This window comes from Somniosus microcephalus, chromosome 3 (assembly GCF_052327205.1).
Source record: "Somniosus microcephalus isolate GS21.2 chromosome 3, FLI_Smic_1.0, whole genome shotgun sequence".
Taxonomy (NCBI): Eukaryota; Metazoa; Chordata; class Chondrichthyes; order Squaliformes; family Somniosidae; genus Somniosus; species Somniosus microcephalus.
The window spans coordinates 323,243,182-323,262,188 of NC_140989.1; the positions used below are offsets into that span (position 1 = coordinate 323,243,182).

The following is a 19,007-nucleotide window of genomic DNA, read 5'->3' on the forward strand; positions in this document are numbered from 1 at the left end:
TAATCCCCTGTACGATTGGTCAACCATCACGTCACTCAACGCTAATGAGCGGAATGTTGCCATTTTTTGAACCTTTTTTGTATACTGTCCGAACAATTTTTGTCTGACCAAAAAGTAAATACGCCTATTATACTCCCCTAATGATAAGCTTTCTTTTGATATAACATGCGTGTAGGTACGCTCTATAATATTTGAGTGTATAGCGGACAGACAGACAAACAGACAGACAAACCAACCGCTTTTTATATATATATAGATAGATAAAAAGGAGAAAGACGCTGGAATGCAGCTTCTTGACATAATTGTGTCACTGAGCACAGCTGCCGCTACTCATTTTTCATCTTTATATAAACAAAGGTAAAAGTTCCTTTAAAAAAAACCCAGAACATATTGATTGACCATCTACTACAACACTGCTATTCTGTGGTCACCCACGTGGTGCAAAGCAGTTCAGTTTTGGAGTAGCACAATTGAGGCATTGATGCCACTTTAATTCCTTTTAAAATTAACGTTGGGAAAGAGAAATAGCCTGAGTTTTTTAAAAAAAATGTATTTTAAATTGTAAAATTAATATAAAGTACTTTTGGATTTCTTGCACCATTAAACCTAAAAGTAACATTCATATTTCATGGATTATTCAAAAGGTCCTAAAGTGATCCTTCAGGCTATCTCCACATTTTTCGAAAAGGAAACAGCTAACAGTTTTCTTATGAAGAACCCAGCATCAGGAAGTTTGAAATGATGAATCTACATCTGGAAATATTATTGCTGATATTAAGATGTTTTAGGTAGCTTAATCTAATACAATGTCATTTACTTAAGACCAGAAGGGCAGTTTATCTGTCTAGATGGGTGGAAGGCGGACTTTAGGGATGTACGTGGAGAGGGAAAAATGGACCGTTTGACAACATGATGTTGTAAACTGAAGGAACAGTATGAAGGCATGGCTGAGGTTCAGTTTATGTCATCATTAATAGAAATGTCCAAAAACAAAAAGAGAATAGCATGTTTGAAAATAGAATTTAAGGCATTATGGTTTTTAATACGTTTGATTCTAAATTGACAAGGGACCTTTCATCTATCAGATTTGTTATTTTGGTGCTGTTATTCATGGACTGGGTCTTGCCTTAATAATAAAACACTTAATGTTGTATTCTATATTTCTACCATCTCTCGCTTTATAACATTCTGCTTTGTAATTTAATCTAAAACCAATTATGACAGTGTCTGTGTACATGGATGTATTAGAAAATGACTTCAGTCATATTGAATTGATTGTTGCATAATTTACCTGATTCAGGTGATTAATTTGCAGATTCTGTTTTTGATGGCGCAAAGAATGGCGGAATTATTCACAAATTATTTGGCGAAGGCGATAAATTATGGAACATTGTTCAACCTCAGGCGACATCATCTCAAATTAATTAAGCAAATAATTAGACCCTCCCCTTTAAAAAAAAATCGATTGGAAGAGTGTACATGCTGCTGAGTGATGATTCTCCTTGAGTCATTCCCAAGTGCAACAACATACACGGGATGTGGCATTTTTCAGGATTATCCAGTATGTCAACTTAATTTGACTGAAAGTTATTGGATGAAAACAATTTGGCGAACAAAGAGGTATTTGCAAAGAGAATATTTTGTATAATAAAAGGGCAGAGCCATTAAAGGCCTATAAAGACACTTTACCTTATTGATCAGGGGGAAGGAGCTGTGATCACAGCATCATGTCATCAAATGTGTCTGTCATTACTGATCTTTTGATTTCAATAAAAACTAAGATTTAAAAGAACCATTGAAAAAATATTGCGCTGTCGAAGATCTGGGTTTCCAGAGTGGGCTGTTCCTGGAACAGACAGGAACAGTCAACTTCAAAAGTGCCCGGCAAGGTGACAACAACCCTTTAATAGAAGATTGCTTGGGATGGTGAAACAATGTTGGTAACTTTTGACACATTTATTGCTAAAAAGTTTCCCCTAAGGAAATCGTGGGCTTGGTAAGTAAAAGAATAGTTGAGTAGCAGATTGTCACTGAGGCTTTCATTAACTTAAAGCAATGTTTATTTGCTTAGAACTTCCAGCAGTCTGTGCACCTGTAAGAGGCTCAGTCATTTACATTCTGTTCTGGATCAAATTCAAATTAGACCAGATTTTTCCATTTACATCAGATTTTCTATATTTGAAAGTGGATTTAGTCAAGCGGGCTCTCAGAGGGGAACTGGTGAAAGCTGAATTAACAGATAGTAAGTACATACAAATGGGGATAGCTTTCTTAAAGGGACAGACCACCATGTCTGACTTGGGGAAATTCAGATCAAATTTTGAAGTTGAAATTGATTTAGGATTTCATTCCTACATGACAGTAAATACCCATGTAACACTTTTCAAACAAAAAAAAATCTTTGTAAAAGTAAATTTTCATAGCTCCTCAGCACTGGGTCAAAGTGATTACTTTAATTTCAATATTTCTCATGCTGGGTTATGGAAGATTCTACACAAGAGGAGAAATCAGTAGGCTGGTGATAGTGGACCTTTTTACACAAATGTTTATATTTTATCTCATCATTAGAGCCTGATCCGGCAAGCTAAACGTAAACCTAAGGAATATCTAAGTTAACTGAAGGAATACACTGCCATCTCGTGCAGTCAAAGTGGACTTGATTGAAAACTTCGGAAAAGAAACAGATTCCCAATTCAACTGAAGGGGTAGAGGGGTCGTCGAATACGATGTTCTCGACCAAACCCCTTTACTGTGTTACAACCCATTCCCAACCATTGCTGTTAGCTTGAGAGAGAGAGAGTTAGAATACAGCGCGTTGCTCATTTCACCAGTTGCAGGAAAGGTACACATTCTTGCTGGGGAATAAAGAAGGAAATTTCCTGGGAACCTTTTCAAAGTAATTCCTTTTTTTCAAATTAAACTTTACAAGGATGTTCAGATATTTAAGGGAAGAGATGGAGCATATTAAATCTAAAAAAATAATTTCAGATATGCCACTGCCGCTCCAGTTTTGTTTAATTTCCAACGCTATTTTTAACGTTTTCTTAATTGTCAGATATCCTGAGGAGCTGAGGGGAAGGTCACACGTCACCAAGGTACACCCGAGCAACCTCAAGGTTGTGGCTTTGGAAGATGTTGTTAAAAACCTGTATCAACAGTGCCTCAAGTGGAATTGTCTGGGCCCTGCCTATTCATTAGTGGTCGCAGCTGTGCAGCCGTTCAATTACTTGGAAATAATAAGTACATTTAGTAGTGAATTAAATATTAATTAGTCTTCAGCGAGTTCCTTTTTAGCATTGGGAGCCAGAAATGGAATGTCTGGAGCATGGAGTTCCTGGTGCCAGAATGAGGAGAGACAGAGAAGTGTGCAAATATCTTTATTTGTTCTTACTCGCTCTCTGTGCCTCTTTTTATTTTCTTTCTCTCACACCCATCCCAAGGTGAAACGAAGGCAGGCTGCAGAGGAGAGGACTGGCATGATCTTGTGATTAAACAAAAGGATTCAGCCAACATGTGTAAAATTAAGTGATCAAGAGTTGATTACAGAGTATATTGATTGTGTACTGATGGATTAAATAGAGTCGTGATCTGGGTGAGATTCGAGGGAGAGAGAATTTACTAGTTAGCAAGGAGCTGCTGGGCCAGCCGCGGCTTTTCATACATTTTTGGAATAAATCTGTGGAGAACGCGCGGAATTATAATCGATTATCCATTTCTCAAAGTCACTTAAGGGGCCAGAGCAACGAGCTAAGTGCGTGGGGCGACAATTCCTAGTCCATATGCATCGTCATGTGTGTGTGCTGGAGGGGTGGAAACAGCACTGACCCTGCGTGCTGCAAGCTGATGAATCCATTTTCTTGTAGGAAATAGTTTTGACAATCCAATATCTGTGTTTCGATATGTGCCCCCCAGGGAAAAGACACTGCCCCAGTCGCCCTTTCAAATTATAGGCATATCAGTATATCACTATCCTAACAGGCTGCCCTCCAAGTCAAGGACATAGGCGCTTAACTGTGGTGTGAATAATTTTATTTTATTATTATTTTTAAAGAGACCTTCTCTTAGCAAAACATCTTACAGGATTTTGAAATTGCCCTACAGGATCAAATTAGATCTTGTAAGACATCGTAGAAAAAGTGCTGCAAGATTTATAGTCTGCCTTATGGAACCCTACAGGATTTATCCTACAGAATGATGAAAATCCTATATAGGATTTTGAATAGTGTACTGTAGGGTATTATTTGTAAGTGTTATCTATTTTCTTAACATACCTTAATGATTTGAATGGGGAAAATTGTCATTAGAAATTTCTAGCTTCCAAGCAATAATTCCTGTTTGGAAGCAGCAGGCTTGTTCAGGAGCCTGAAAGATGGTCTTAGAAATAAAAACCTTTTTTTTTTAACAATGCTGATTTTTTTTTCATTACTTGGGTCCAGCTTTAGAAAAGCTTTATTCCTGATGGCCTAGGGTGAGGGGGTGAGAGGAGGGGGGCACATTGTAATGACGCACTGTGTTATGAACTGGTTGGAATGCAGGCTCACTTTGTGATCCTTCCCCCCCCCCCACCCCACTCAATGCCGGTTTAATTTAACTGCGGTTTGCACCACGCCTCAGCTGCTGTGACTTCGGGGCAAACCACTTCCCGAGGAGCATGGAAAGACGGCTGGTGTCATTCGTTGCTACCCTTGCTAACATTTTTGCTGGCAGTTAGAGAATGACTTAGGCAGAGGCTAGGGAGCAAGTTTTCTTGGCCAACCACCTAGAATGGATAATGTGGCTTGGTATGGGTGGACAATGGTCTTGATAGAAAGAAAGATTCACTTAGAAAACATTTAGAAGGAAGAGAAGCAAATAATATATAAATTACTATGAGGCAGTTCAGCTGTATATTCAAATTGTAACTGTATAAGAATACAGATCTCCAGTGGCATTGCTCATGGAGAGTGGAGAAGTGGGATACCCCTGACGTTGGCAGCATAGGTCATTAAAAGTGAGTAAAAGCTCAGATGTGTAGAGGGATCCCAAAAACTGGGAAGAGAAGAAGCATGAATGCAATATTGAGCTACGGCAGCAATAAAGGGTTGGGAGAAGAATAGGAACTCCGGGAATGGGAGTTGATGGCAAGGCTGAAGCTTTTGAGAAAGGGGACGGGTTAGGAGGGAAAAGTTGGTGAATGTGTGGTAAGATGTGATGGTTAACTCAGATAAGAACGTAAGAAATGATAACTTTTACAAGATTCTTGAATTTTGTATGAGTTTATTATTATATTATATGAATGTAGATGGTCCAGTGAGTGAAGAAGTAATATGGTTGCTGATAGATTTTGCCACTAGATTCAAAGAAATCACAGGGATAGTTCAGTTAATGAGAAGAATTTAACCTTATTGTGCCTTGGACACACTTAAAGTGGAATGTATGCTGTACACAAGACTTTTAACTATATATCAACAACACTTACCTTTGACAATACCTGTGATTTTAATACCACATAATGAAATCAAATTATTGCTTCAGAACATCAAGGCCATTATTATGTACTTACCTGAACAGTCTCTGGATACATCACAGGAAAGGAAGGTGGGATATGATGAAAGCACACTTAATAATAGGGTCAGAAATGCATTGTAAAGTGATGAGAATTTTCCTTTTAAAGAAATATATTCTCAAACTGCGATTACTGCAAGTACAGGTTGTTGTGACATTTCATCTGAAGTTCACATTCATTTGATATTTTAAAAAGTATCAATATTAATGATTTTTGCTCCATTTTTATTGGTCTACGTATATTTCCTTATTCTGCGCAAGTGCAGTGTCCCATTAATTGTAAAGGCTAAGGAAGTTTGGGCTGCTGACCCAGATATAGGCCAATGTGGTTATTGTCGAATGTGTTTGGTGCATAAGCTACATCAAAGTGAGATCCTAAATTCATGTCAGACTTCTCCCACAGATTTCCAGTGGTACGTTATTTGGCACTCAAAGCTCAGTGATGGGCACCCAGTAAATAGGTACATGTTAGGAGAGAGAGGGTGAGAGCAAAAGAGAAGTCAGAGTGGGGGAACACTAGTTATTCTTAATCGAGGGCCAAAGTTTCTGTGTATGAAAGATTCATGTCAGTGTCAGACTTTAGCCAGATGCACACGTGAATCCGCGCTTCCCTTCATAAATTATAGTGCTGCCATGCTATACTTCAGTAAAGACAAAAAATTGCACTCCATCACCGTCTTGCCTGGCTTTTAGCGGTATTGATCATGCTGGTACCTAGTTTACTGAGGCAGTTAAGTGTGGCATCTTATTTTGCGCTGGGATAAATGAAAAGAATATTAGTACGCTGACTTTTCATCCAGTTTTATTGAATCTTTTGAGCAGCTGCCCTTTCGTGTAATGACATCGCTGACAGGGTCCTCATTAAGGCCCAGACAGTAATTGTGATGCATCTACTGTCCGACATTTTCATTGAGTTTTAGATCTATGGAGCGGTAGGATGTATGGATTCGCTCAGTTTCTCAAATTAATACACAACTCGATCCATCAGAGCCCCTTCCATGCTCTTTCATCTTCCCTGTCCCCCGAGGTCCATACGCGGTAATGTGGAGCATCATTCTCCCAGACAACTACACAATGTCTCTTTTCTCCTGCTCCTTATTTATTCAATGTTTCTGAGCAAACACGCCAGATAAAGTTGTCAGGCTTTATTAAAGAGGTCCCTGATGAAGTATTTATGAAAATCTTAATCAGCTACCTCCAGTCCAAGGGGGGGGGGGAAAGGCAAGGGAGTGTACGTTGAAAAAAGAACTAAAAGACAACAAAAACATTAATATAGAATTGCATTGATTTCTGAGATTTAAAAAAAAATCTGTGCATTTGCTGGTTGGGATCTCAGTGCAAATGTTTATTAAGGCTGTTTAAAAAAAAAAATTGCATTGAGCTTGTATTTTTCTTATAATGTGAGCTGGACCTGGGTTATTCAGAAATATTCAAATTTAAAGCTGAAAAAATCTTAAGATTTGTAAGCATTTTAATACTTTTAAATTAGTTAAATGCAAATCATCAAAACACAAGCTTCATTCAACATCTTGGACAATCATTTCTGTATATTTTAATTCTTAAAGAGGGAACCTAATCATCAAAATGTCTTTTTCAAAATCAAATATATACAAATCATTATTGGTAACTTAATATTCTGCTTATTTCAGGTGGTTTATTTGGTTCATAGATTTTTTTAAATTTAATTGCTCAGCGCTGATAGTGACATCACCAGGAGTAATGATTGGGAGGAGTTACATGGTTGACACTAGTGTGAAAAAAGTGTACCAACATATGCACGGTTGAAGCTGAATTACTCCTGGGTTAATGACAACCTCTTCTGATATGAATTTTGCTTCTTCACAGCGATGTGCCCAGTCACTCCTGTAAGACAGTTCCATCCTAGCACTCCGTGATGTTATCAGTACTCACTGGTGGGGGCGATTTCCATGTGACTAGTGCTCCGTTCACTCGGAGAAAAAGGGGGCGGTAGGCAGATGAAAGTGTTTTAATTTTAAATGTCCTCCCGCCCAGTGGCTGCCAGAGGCCACCTCGATTATCAAGTGGGCCGCAAAATGAGCAGCCGGCGCTCCTGCCCGACACAGGCGGGGCGGCGGATTTAAGTCGGTGTCCTGTGCTGATTGTAGGACCTCGATGCAATTTTCCGGCACCAATAGACGGAGTAGTAGGCCGCTCCATAAATGGGGCAGGGACTTCAGTGCCATGGATTTTTGTGAGGCCAGGGGGATTAAATAAAAGTATTCTATGGGGAAAAAAATAACAAATTAACCAAATAAACAGAATCAGTGTCCCACCCACCCCCTATTAATGTTTAACTCCTAGCTCAGCTCAGCGAAGGGTCCCTTGGAGTTCCCCACTCCCACCCACCCCCCAATCGGCAAGCTGTCTGTCAGTGCTCGGTGAGTACTTGCAGCTCACAGAACAAATTTACATGAGACCCGACTATGAAAATGGTTCGGGCCTCTCGCTAGTGCCATCAGGCAGGTGATGTAATCAGTCCACCCACCACTAGCCCAATGTGCGCTATCATTGAAAACCGGCCCCGTTTTTAAAATTCAACACCACCACCTCAAAGTTCTTCATAATGGCGCTGAAATTTTGCTGTGGCACACTATCATACAAAGGCTTCTACTTTAGTACAGTAGTCGTATTAACCCATTTATTTTAAGAATAAGCGAGAGGAATTTCAGACAAATGCACTAACTGTTTGGATGGCAGTATCTTCTGGCATAATTTCAGGGCCCATGTCTTTGTAAGTATGTTTTGAAACAGTTCCAGATGTTAAAACTTTCCTCTTTAATAAAATGTCAATAGATAAAAGTGAAAAACTGCTGGACATTTCATCAGTCTCTGTAGAGGTAGATTTTACAGGCTTCAATTTAAAAAATGCAAAGTGGGAACTGCTGAGAGCTGAAGCTTAGTGACAGAGTGCTATATGTTCACACCCCAACCTTAGAGACGCCAAGAAGATGGTAGTCCTGATTGGCAGGACAGCCATCCCATGGTGAGTTTTTTTTAATTGAACAGGGACCTGTATTTTTTTAAACTAATAATTGAAGGTTAAAAAAATGAGGCATAGAGAGTCACTGCTGGACTTTCATTATTCTTCTACATGGAGCTTCTACTGAAGTGGTTTGATTCATTGTGCATATGCATGTGTACACACACATACATCTATATAAACACACACACATCTATACACACACTTATATACATACACATACACGTCTACACACATACATTTATACTTCTGTATGCAGACACACGTCTACACACACGCACATGTCCACACGCACATGTCTACACACACACATCTGCACACACATCTATACACACACACATCTATGCACAGGCAAATGCGATTATTATATTATGAATTTAAAATACCTGAATGCACAGAGTCTATGGCCTTATCAAGTCTCGATACCTCCCTCACAAAACCATAAATGTTCAGTATCTCCCGACTATGCACTGAACAGACTACACTTAGAGCACTGTGTTCAGCTTTGGTCAACATGCCACAAAAGAAGATATACATACATTGGAAAGGGAAGAAAAAAGCAACATTATTGTTCCCAAGTGTAAAAGGAGATAAGCAATGAAGAAAGACTAGAGAACCTAAGCTTTACCATCTAGAAAGAAGATGGTTAGGGGAGAAACCTCATCAAAATATTTATTAAAATATTATAGATAATGTATATAGTCTGGCACAGACACGATGGGCTGAATGGCCTCCTTCTGTGCCATAAATTTCTATGATTCTATGAAAGTGAACTCTGATTATTACTTTAAAAAGTAAATGAAGAAATAGGACCAGAGATTATAAATTTGAATTAGTGAAAAATAAATTTAAAACAGATATCAAGAACAACTTTTTGTTCAAATAGTGTTAATTGCCAGGCAGGGAAGCAGAGACATGAATATTGGAGTGGTTCAAAATACATTTGGATGCTGTGATAGGAAAGTTAGGATATTATGGGGAAGAATTTTGATGGACCATATGATCTAGATGGAATATCTCCAAGTTTGCAGACGACACAAAGCTGGGTGGGCGTGTGTGCTGTGAGGAGGATGCCGAGAAACTCCAGTATGATTTGGACAGGTTGGGTGATATGGCAGATGCAGTATAACGTGGATAAATGCGAGGTTATCCACTTTGGTGGCAAAAACAGGAAGGCAGATTATTATCTGAACGGCAATAGATTGGGAGAAGGGGAAGTGCAACGAGACCTGGGTGTCCTTGTGCACCAGTCGCTGAAGGTAAGTATGCAGGTGCAACAGGCGGTTAAGAAGGCAAATGGTATGTTGGCCTTCGCAGCGAGAGGGTTTGAGTACAGGAACAAGGATGTCTTGCTGCAGTTGTACAGGGCCTTGGTGAGACTACACCTTGAGTATAGTGTACGGTTTTGGTCGCCTTATCTGAGGAAGGATGTTCTTGCCATGGAGGGAGTGCAGCGAAGATTCACCAGACTGATACCTGGGATGGCAGGAATGACGTATGAGGAGAGATTGGGTCGATTGGACTTATACTCGCTGGAGTTTAGAAGAATGAGAGGGGATCTCATTGAAACTTATAAAATTCTAACAGGACTAGGCAGACTAGATGCAGGAAGGATGTTCCCGATGGCGGGGGAGTCCAGAACCAGGGGTCACAGTCTAAGGATAAGGGGTAAGCCATTTAGGACAGAGATGAGGAGGAATTTCTTCACCCAGAGAGTGGTGAACCTGTGGAATTCTCTACCACAGAAGGCAGTAGAGGCCAATTCATTAAATATATTCAAGAAGGAGTTGGATATATTTCTTAAGGCTAAAGGGATCAAGGGATATGGGGAGAAGGAAGGGACAGGGTACTGAGTTTGGATGATCAGCCATGATCTCATTGAATGGCGGAGCAGGCTCGAGGGGCCAAATGGCCTACTCCTGCTCCTATCTTCTATGTTTCTATGTTTCTCATTGCTGACTTTTCTTGCATTTTAGGGACTTTTTTGGGCAGCCTCTTTTTCTGGTCCACTCCTTCATGGATTTATCATGTCTGTGTAATTTTTTAGTTATTGTTATCATGCAATTTTATTAAAACTGAGATACACAAAAAAAAAACAGGGACTACAAATGCTGGATATCTAAAACAAAATAAGAAAATGCTGGCAATACATACCAGGGCAGCTAATATCTGTAGAGAGAAAAGACAAGTTAATGTTTTGGGCCGAGCTTTTCTTCAGAACTATAAACTGAAAGATAAACACCAGCATTTTAGTAGAATTGGAAGAAAAGTGTGATGGGGAACAACAGATACTTCAATCACAGAGTGGAATTTAATGGAAATTTAATTTAAACTTAAACTTAAATGAAAAGCTAGCAATTGTTACTGATGTTAAAAGTTCATCTCAGTAAGGCCTCAAAAAATGTTCAACTAACTAAAACAATAAAAGTATACCTAAATTTGGGCCGTGGACAATGCTGTGGAAGAGAGAAATGAATAGGCGCTGCACTTGCTGTAGTTGTATAGTAAAGTGCCAGGGGGAGAGCAGCAGGAAGTTAGGGTGGTGGAAGAATGAACAAGGTTTCTTGAAGGGTTCAGTCCCTCTAGAAAGCAGAGCAGGGTGTGTGGGGGAACATGTGCTTAAAGATTGGATTATGTGGAAAGTGGCAGCAATGGCAGATGATGATCTGGTGAATACAGAGGCTGGTGCAATAGAATGTAAGGACAAGGATGAACCTGCTGCTGTTCTAGGAGGAGGGGAGGGGTTGACGGTAGGAAAACGGGAGGATGCAGTTGGAGGTCCTGTCGACCACTGTTGAGAAGATACCTCAGCTGAGAAAAAAGGAGGACATTTCAGAACCTCTGGTGCAGAAGGTGGAGCCATCGGAACAAATGTAATAGATCCGGAGAAACTGAGAGGAAGAGGTATCAGTAAAAAGAAGTTTATTGTCGGGAGTTGTGGGTGACAGTGGGCTTGTAATAGATATCTTTGCCCTTCTCTAGAGATAAAGAGAGAAATCTAAGAAGGGAAAGGAAGAGTCAGAGATGAGCCAAGTGAAGGTGAAGGGTGAATGGAAATTTGATCCATAGTTAATGAAATTCTCAAGATCAGAGTGAAAGCAGAAAGCGGCACTCATATAGTCATCAATGTAATGGAAGAAAAGTCAGAGTTGGTGCTTGAGTAGGACTGGAACAAAGTGTTCCACATGCCCTACAAAAAGAAAGGCATACCTGGGATCCGTGCAGATTCCCGCAGTCATACATTTAGTTGGAGGAAGTGAAGGGAGATAAAAGAGTTAATACTGGTGAGAACAAGTTAAGCCAGATAGAGGGTGGTGGTGATGCAGACTGGTTGAGCCACTGTTTAAGGAAGAAGTGGAGGACCCAGAGACTGTCGTGGTGAGGGATGAAAGTATAGTGGAACTGTATGTCCATGGTGAGAAGAATATTTTGGGGGCTGGGAAACCTGAAGTTGTCAAAGTAGCAGAGGACATCAGAGGAGTCACGGTAGATGAATGGAGACTACACAAGGAGGGAAAAAATAGAGTCAAGAAAAGGGAAAATTAGGTCAGTGGGACAGGAATAGAATGTCTTGTAAAAATTCTTACTAATAAAGAGATTCATGAGTTACAAATCAGTGAGGTAGTGATGTCATCCAACTGTCAATCATGTCATTGAGCTCACCTCAGTTTATAAGCGAGGTAAATTCCTCGCAAGACACTTCGGCTTTGTGATCCAACCTTTTTAATTTATCAACGTACAGCATCAACTTTACATATTCATACTATATTACATTGCCTCTTTATAATTGCATTTTTCAGTTAAAATGAGATTTCAGATTTTGGGGCCGTGGACCTCTAAAATCAAACCTTTGCAATCAGATAATTTTATACGCGGAGCAGAAAATATCACAATATCAAAACTCTGTACTAATTTTAGCATCCTAATGATCAGATGCTAAATAAACTATTTCAAATTTACCAGTAACATTACGGATTTAAAAAAAATCCATGTCTGAACTTTGCGATTGCCTTTGAATTTTAAAGAAACTCGATTTAAGACATTACTTTGAGGTGCCGGCTTGTCTTCTCCTTTCTCCATCTGATTTGCTCAGTATCAATTGCACTGACCAATTCCATTAACCAGAGCTGTGCAATTCATTGTACAGTACTGTCTTCAATGTACCAGAACAATTCTGTTGTGCGAATGGTGGGGGAGGGAAGGGGGAAGAGAGAAAAAGTGAGAGAATGGTTAAATATACTGCTGTCCACTGAGGGAATTGTTTGATCCCTATGGAATGATCATCAATCACTTAACTAAGCATTAATGAGGAATAGTGCCTTGCCTACAATTTGCCAGACCTATGAACATCCACAGTCCTTTGGAACAAAATGTTGCCCTTTCAGTTTCATGAAATGAAAATTCGAGTTTGAGTTGAGGATGGGGGTTGGGCTTTGAGGATTAAATGGTTTTGCACATGGTTATTTGTTAGTTGTAGATGCACTGCAAGGAAATGTGACGGTTTGATTAAATGTTCAGAAATAGACTTAACCCTTTTATAGCCTGTACGAAAGGATGAACAGAATCCCTCCAGGGTGATGTTTAAGAGTCTCCTCCCCTCCATTTTGTCTGTTTTCCTGGTGACAGCAGACAAAGAGAATGTGATTTCCTGAATGCTGGTTTACTTATAGCGCAAATGTAGCAGAGATTATGGCCGGCTGATCAATGACTATTTTTCATAAGCAGACTCGATCGGTTTGTACAAAAAAGTGAACTATAATTTCAGCAGCCATGTGTAAACATATAAAACAAGCCCCTCCTCTTTCAAAACCATCATAACTACTTCTAGACCAAAAAGACAGTACAAGGCCTCAAGGGTCATGGTCATGGTTCACCTTGCCAATTATGGAAGACAGAAATTTGGCAGGTGAGGGGTAGGGAGTTATCTAATCAGAAGGTACTTGTGGAGGCCACCATTATTTTCATAATAAAGGCATTTTTCATAAGTTTCAGAGATGATATTGTCAAGCATCAGCAGAGAGCCGGGCCGAATGTGGGCAGAGAAGTTTAGGGGCAGAAGCTCGGGGTAGGGTAGGCCCAATGTTTTCCTTGTTGGGCCAGGAGGAGTGCTACTGCTCCTCTGGCCTACAAGAAACCTTTCAGAAATTAAAAAAATAAACATTTACCTGGACCTCTTCTGGCCCAATGCTGCAAAAGCTGGCGGACACATAAAGGTTGTCTCTAATTGAAGGGGAGCACCTCCCAAACCCGCGTCCTCTACCACCTAGAAGGACAAGGGCAGCAGGTGCATGAGAACACCCATCTTAAAATCTATAGTTAAAATTTGGAAATTTTAATGTTGTGATCATGTTTTTTTTCGGTGTTACTTGCAACAGCCTAATGCTGGAATAGAGAAAGGTGCCCTGCAAATTCAGAAATGCTTATCATTGGGTCAACTAATAAAAAAATAGGAACAGATCTGAATAAAGCCCATCTTAGATTAACTCAAATTCCAATGAAGCGTTGAAGGGCATCCCTACAGTAAAAACAGTCTCAGTATGAATGGGCTGAATTGAATTCTGAACCCAGAGTTTAAATTAAGATGAACACTTATCCAAACTGCTGAAAACAGGTTGTTCTGAATATAAAATAACAACAGAAAATGCTGGAAACACTCAGCAGGCCAGGCAGCAGCCATGCAGTGAGAAACAGAGTTAACGTTTCAGGTCTGAGACCCTTCACGTTAACTCTGTTTCTCTCTCCACGGATACTGCCTGGCCTGCTGAGTGTTTCCAGCATTTTCTATTGTTATTTCAGTTTTCCAGCATCCGCAGTATTTTGCTATTGTTCTGAATATATTTTGAATTATTTTTAAGATATTTGATTTTCCCCTCTCTTTAGCTACGCAACCCCGACCCCCGCTCTCCCCCCCCCCCCCCCCCCCCCCCCCCCCCCGTCCCCTCCTACACTCCATTGGCTAAGATGGCAAGCAAGCAACCTCTTCCTAGATCTGACAGTGCTATTCTTGGTACAATGCTTTTTGTTGACTCACTCGCTGATTTTTCCTCCTTCCCTCTTTCCTTATGGGAAGCATCTGGCTTCTGTTCGATGCCTTTACTTGGATGCGATGGCCAGGATCAGGAACTTGCCATGTGGAAAATCTCAGAAATGAATCTGTATCCCTGTTTATCATATTGAACAGTTCCCCAGCTGCCTTCCTCTCGTATATTTCTGATCAAGTTCCTATTAATCACTCAACTGACCAAAATTGTGTCGTGAGACCCCATCTGACTGATCAGAGCAGTTTAAAAGAGATCTTAACCCAAAACTTATCTCTGAAAGGACACAGATTTTTGTTTAATTTTATTTGCGTATCCTAGTGATTAGAAGAAATCTTTTGTCAATAAAGACCAGTGTTCAGCCAAGCTGCAGTGAATATAAGCGCCTGCCATGTGTTCAGTAGGTGTCAGGATGCTTAGCTTGTTAATTGCTGACCTATTAATAAATGAGACTTTAATACAGTACAGCTAGAGGCAGGGGATGAGGCCAAGGGTGGAGGCAGCTGTTTACATGACATCTGTTTGTGCTGGTGCATGGCTGTAACAGGATTTCCCTGCTGGAAACGTGTGTGCTTTTTTTGGGAGACCGTCACAGCAGTTTGTATTGTTTGTGAAAGGTCTGGGGACAAAAATAGAACCCAAAGTAATTTCTGGCTGAGATCAGTTTTCAGTTCCCTCCAATCTTTTTTTTCCAAAGATTAGAGGAAATAGTTTCTGATTGTAAATATTGTCAGTTATTTTTATCAGAGCAAATTTATCATTATTGTCTGCAAACTCTTTGGCGTACCTTATCAGGAATGGAAAAAAAAGTGCTGGAATCATGTTCAAACGTTACTCACTTTCCCCTCCCTTCTTTTAAATAAAATCTGAAAGGACTGTGTACTGCAACATTCCTGTCCATCTGTCCCTTTAATGATGCAATTGTATCTATAATTGAGATGGCTTAAAGCCATTGTTATCTTACTGGAATGCCTGATATTTGGTGACTTATTAGACAAAGAATGCTGGATGGAAAGTTTAGGTATCAAAGTTTGGGAACTATCAGAATAAAACTTTTGAGAGCTTGTTGGCTTAGCAGCACAGAATAGGTTTATTCAAATGAGACAGTCAACTTAGATACAGACCTCTTTGTAGTCTGGCACTTCATGTTCTTCTACCATGATGTCAGCTCATCTATTAGGCATCCCTCTTCAGCTGGTAAGACACATAAGAAGCTTCTAGATTCCTCCGTGTCAGGCAATCCTGTGCCGTGCTGATAGGAAGCACTCCTCTTGATATTGATGCCATTCTTTTCCTCCTTTTTCTGATTTTGACTTCCTTTGCGTCCTCCACCTAAAAAACAGAAGCCTGTCAACTCTACATGTCTCTCTCAGTCAGCAGGATAGGATATCCAGGTTGCATGACAGAGGTTCCAGTTAAAATTCGCAAGCATAATTCAAATCAGTTGTTCCACTGAGGTGATACGAGTTGCTTTGAAATCGTGTCAATTGGGAATTTGGAGCAGGGTATTAAAATACGGTCTTGTAGTCGGATGAAAGGACAGTTTGAGGATTTTTTTTGCAAATTGATCAGCCCTTCCCTCAATCCAAGTGCTTGGCTGAACCCAGGAGCTTCTGATATATTTGGGAATTGTTGCACCTTATCGCTGCGATGACCTGGAACAGGCCTATATTTTGAAATTTTCAGAGTGTTTATTCTTTGAAATATGTTCTTTTTTGTGTATTTTGTTAATTCAGTAAGGTTTGTGATAACACGTTACTTAGCGCCATACATATATGTTGGTAACAATAAATAAGATTGAAAAGTAACACTTTTAATTGACCACCATAAGATAATCATTTATCAGCCCTTGACTACACCTTGAGTGTTGTGTGCAGTTTTGGTCGCCTTATCTGAGGAAGGATGTTCTTGCCATGGAGGGAATGCAACGAAGATTCACCAGACTGATACCTGGGATGGCAGGAATGACGTATGAAGAGAGATTGGGTTGATTAGGCTTATATTCGCTAGAGTTTAGAAGAATGAGAGGGGACCTCATTGAAACTTATAAAATTCTAACAGGACTAGACAGACTAGATGCAGGAAGGATGTTCCCGATGGCGGGGGAGTCCAGAACCAGGGGTCACAGTCTAAGGATAAGGGGTAAGCCATTTAGGACCAAGATGAGGAGGAATTTATTCACCCAGAGAGTGGTGAACCTGTGGAATTTTCTACCACAGAAGGTAGTTGAGGCCAACTTATTAAATATATTCAAGAAGGAGTTAGCTATATTTCTTAAGGCTAACGGGATCAAGGGATATGGGGAGAAAGCAGGGACAGGGTACTGAATTTGGATGATCAGCCATGATCTCATTAAATGGCGGAACAGGCTCGAGGGGCCGAATGGCCTACTCCTATCTTCTATGTTTTTATGTTTCTGTGAAATTTAGGCAGATGACTGTTAAAGGAGACGAGTACCTATCTGAATTGATGCATAGTCCTAAAAGTTACGAAGGGAATATCTGTGTATTTACCACCAGTAGTTTTTTAGTCACTCCTTGTTACTATGTTGTTTCTTTTGAAGCTGCTGATTAGAGGGTGCCCTGACAGCATGTATTTTGAGTGGAATGCTACTGTATAAGTAGGTAGTACCAGCTCCAGCCTCCCTTCTCCATTCTCAATCTTGCTGCAAAGCTTCATGATGTCCCATCACAGGAAGTTCATGACAAAGCCCTGGATTCTCCCCTTTCCACCAGACAGGAAGTTCATGACAAAGCCCTGGATTCTCCCCTTTCCACCAGACAGGAAGTTCATGACAAAGCCCTGGATTCTCCCCTTTCCACCAGACAGGAAGTTCATGACAAAGCCCTGGATTCTCCCCTTTCCACCAGAGTAGTGTCAAGAAAGGACTTCCACCCAGTGCCACAACCCTGCCATGACCCCTGACTCATTTTCCTAGCTCGGGTCATTTCGGGCAGGATTCCCGCCAGCAAACGGGAGCTTGCCGCTGCACCCAAGAAAAGTTCTGGCAGTGCTGTAATGAAATTGTTGCTGCAAGACCAGAAGAAGCAGGAGAAAGGTTAAAAGGGCAACAGGGCCCAGCAGATCTGGCTTACGTTTTGCTGTTAGCCTTTGGTTCAGGAACACGGCTTAATAGGAGGGAGTGGTGCCCACTACGAGACCTTCGTTCCCCACAAAGGGCTAGGGCGACATCCATTGCTGTACCAGAGATTACTGCCACCCCTCTGGGATGGCTAGTGCCTATATTTGCCACTGCCCTGCCTGATGTGGGTGGGATAATGGAGGAAAATCCAATCCAAAATGTCCGCTTCTAGGTTGCCTCTAACCGGTAGTTTAAAGCGTAAAACATAACAAGGAACAACAGGGAAATACTGATCAGTGTATCAGGTATTCACATCAGTAATAAGCTTGACAAGTAAACTGGTCTGGTAGTCATTACCTAGTTTTTTTTAAAGAAGGGGAGGCTAGAGAAACCTTTAATTTCTCAATTAGTGACTTTTAATGTGGTATATTTGTAATCATTTTTCTGTTTTACTTCTAATCAGGTAAGAAGAAAGCGACTCTGTATGACACGCAAGCCCCAATATGCCCCATCTGTCAGGTGTTGCTCCGTCCAAGTGAACTGCAAGATCATATGGAACAGGAATTGGAAAAACTCACTCAGAGCAACATATGGTATGACATCTTTACCTTTTTACTAGTGTTAGGGCCACAACATTGAAGAATCTACACACACACACACAGAGGGAAAAAAATTATAGTGAACTATCATAGAAGCAGGCAAGCTGATAAGATTTACACACAGATTATCTGTGTTGTCACTGGTGATGGAGTGCACATGCACCCGGTCACTCAGGCTGGGTTGGGATTGAAATGAACATCTATTACAGATGAGTTAAAGACTTGGCTTCGATGTGCCCCTTTCATCGCCACTTATTGCCTGCATTTTTTTTGGTTCGCTTGTTTTCTTTTGTATTTTTCTACTGGTTTGCTTGAGTCAAGTAAAATTTATAATTTGCAGGATGGAATGGAGGAGTTCCACCATTTTTATTTTGCATGATGAAGGGATGTTATAATGTATAGAAGTTTATTTGCATGAAATGAGTGTCTAATGACAAATTTTCTAATGGCTAGTTTTAGTGTTTTAACTAGTTGATTGATGTAGAGAACAGAATGACATAAGGTGATATATTTGCTATTTCGCTGGAGAACTGGCTGCCGATTCTGAATATGAGCCAGTAACGTAGTTGTTCAGATTTGTTTTCAGGGGCTACTTGTGTTTACATTCCATTGACAGTCTGAGAAAATAGTCTTTAAATTGATCAACAAACTCTGTTTGCTAGAGACATAAATTGTGAAAATCTGGACATCCAACTGGCTAGCTTAAATTCACATATGCAATGAAACTGTCCAACCAAACATGC

At 40.3% G+C, this 19,007-nt stretch overlaps 1 protein-coding gene across 11 annotated transcripts in view; it reads left to right on the forward strand.

Annotated features, from left to right (window-relative positions):
* The window catches only part of rnf220a (ring finger protein 220a), a 492,773-nt gene that overhangs the window by 253,938 nt on the left and 219,828 nt on the right, over positions 1-19,007 (forward strand). For all 11 annotated transcript variants that reach the window (XM_085983083.1, XM_085983087.1, XM_085983089.1 and 8 more), the window contains exon 3: positions 18,129-18,258. In XM_085983083.1, the coding sequence (XP_085839209.1) occupies positions 18,129-18,258 (130 nt within the window). The remainder of the gene's footprint in view (positions 1-18,128; positions 18,259-19,007) is intronic.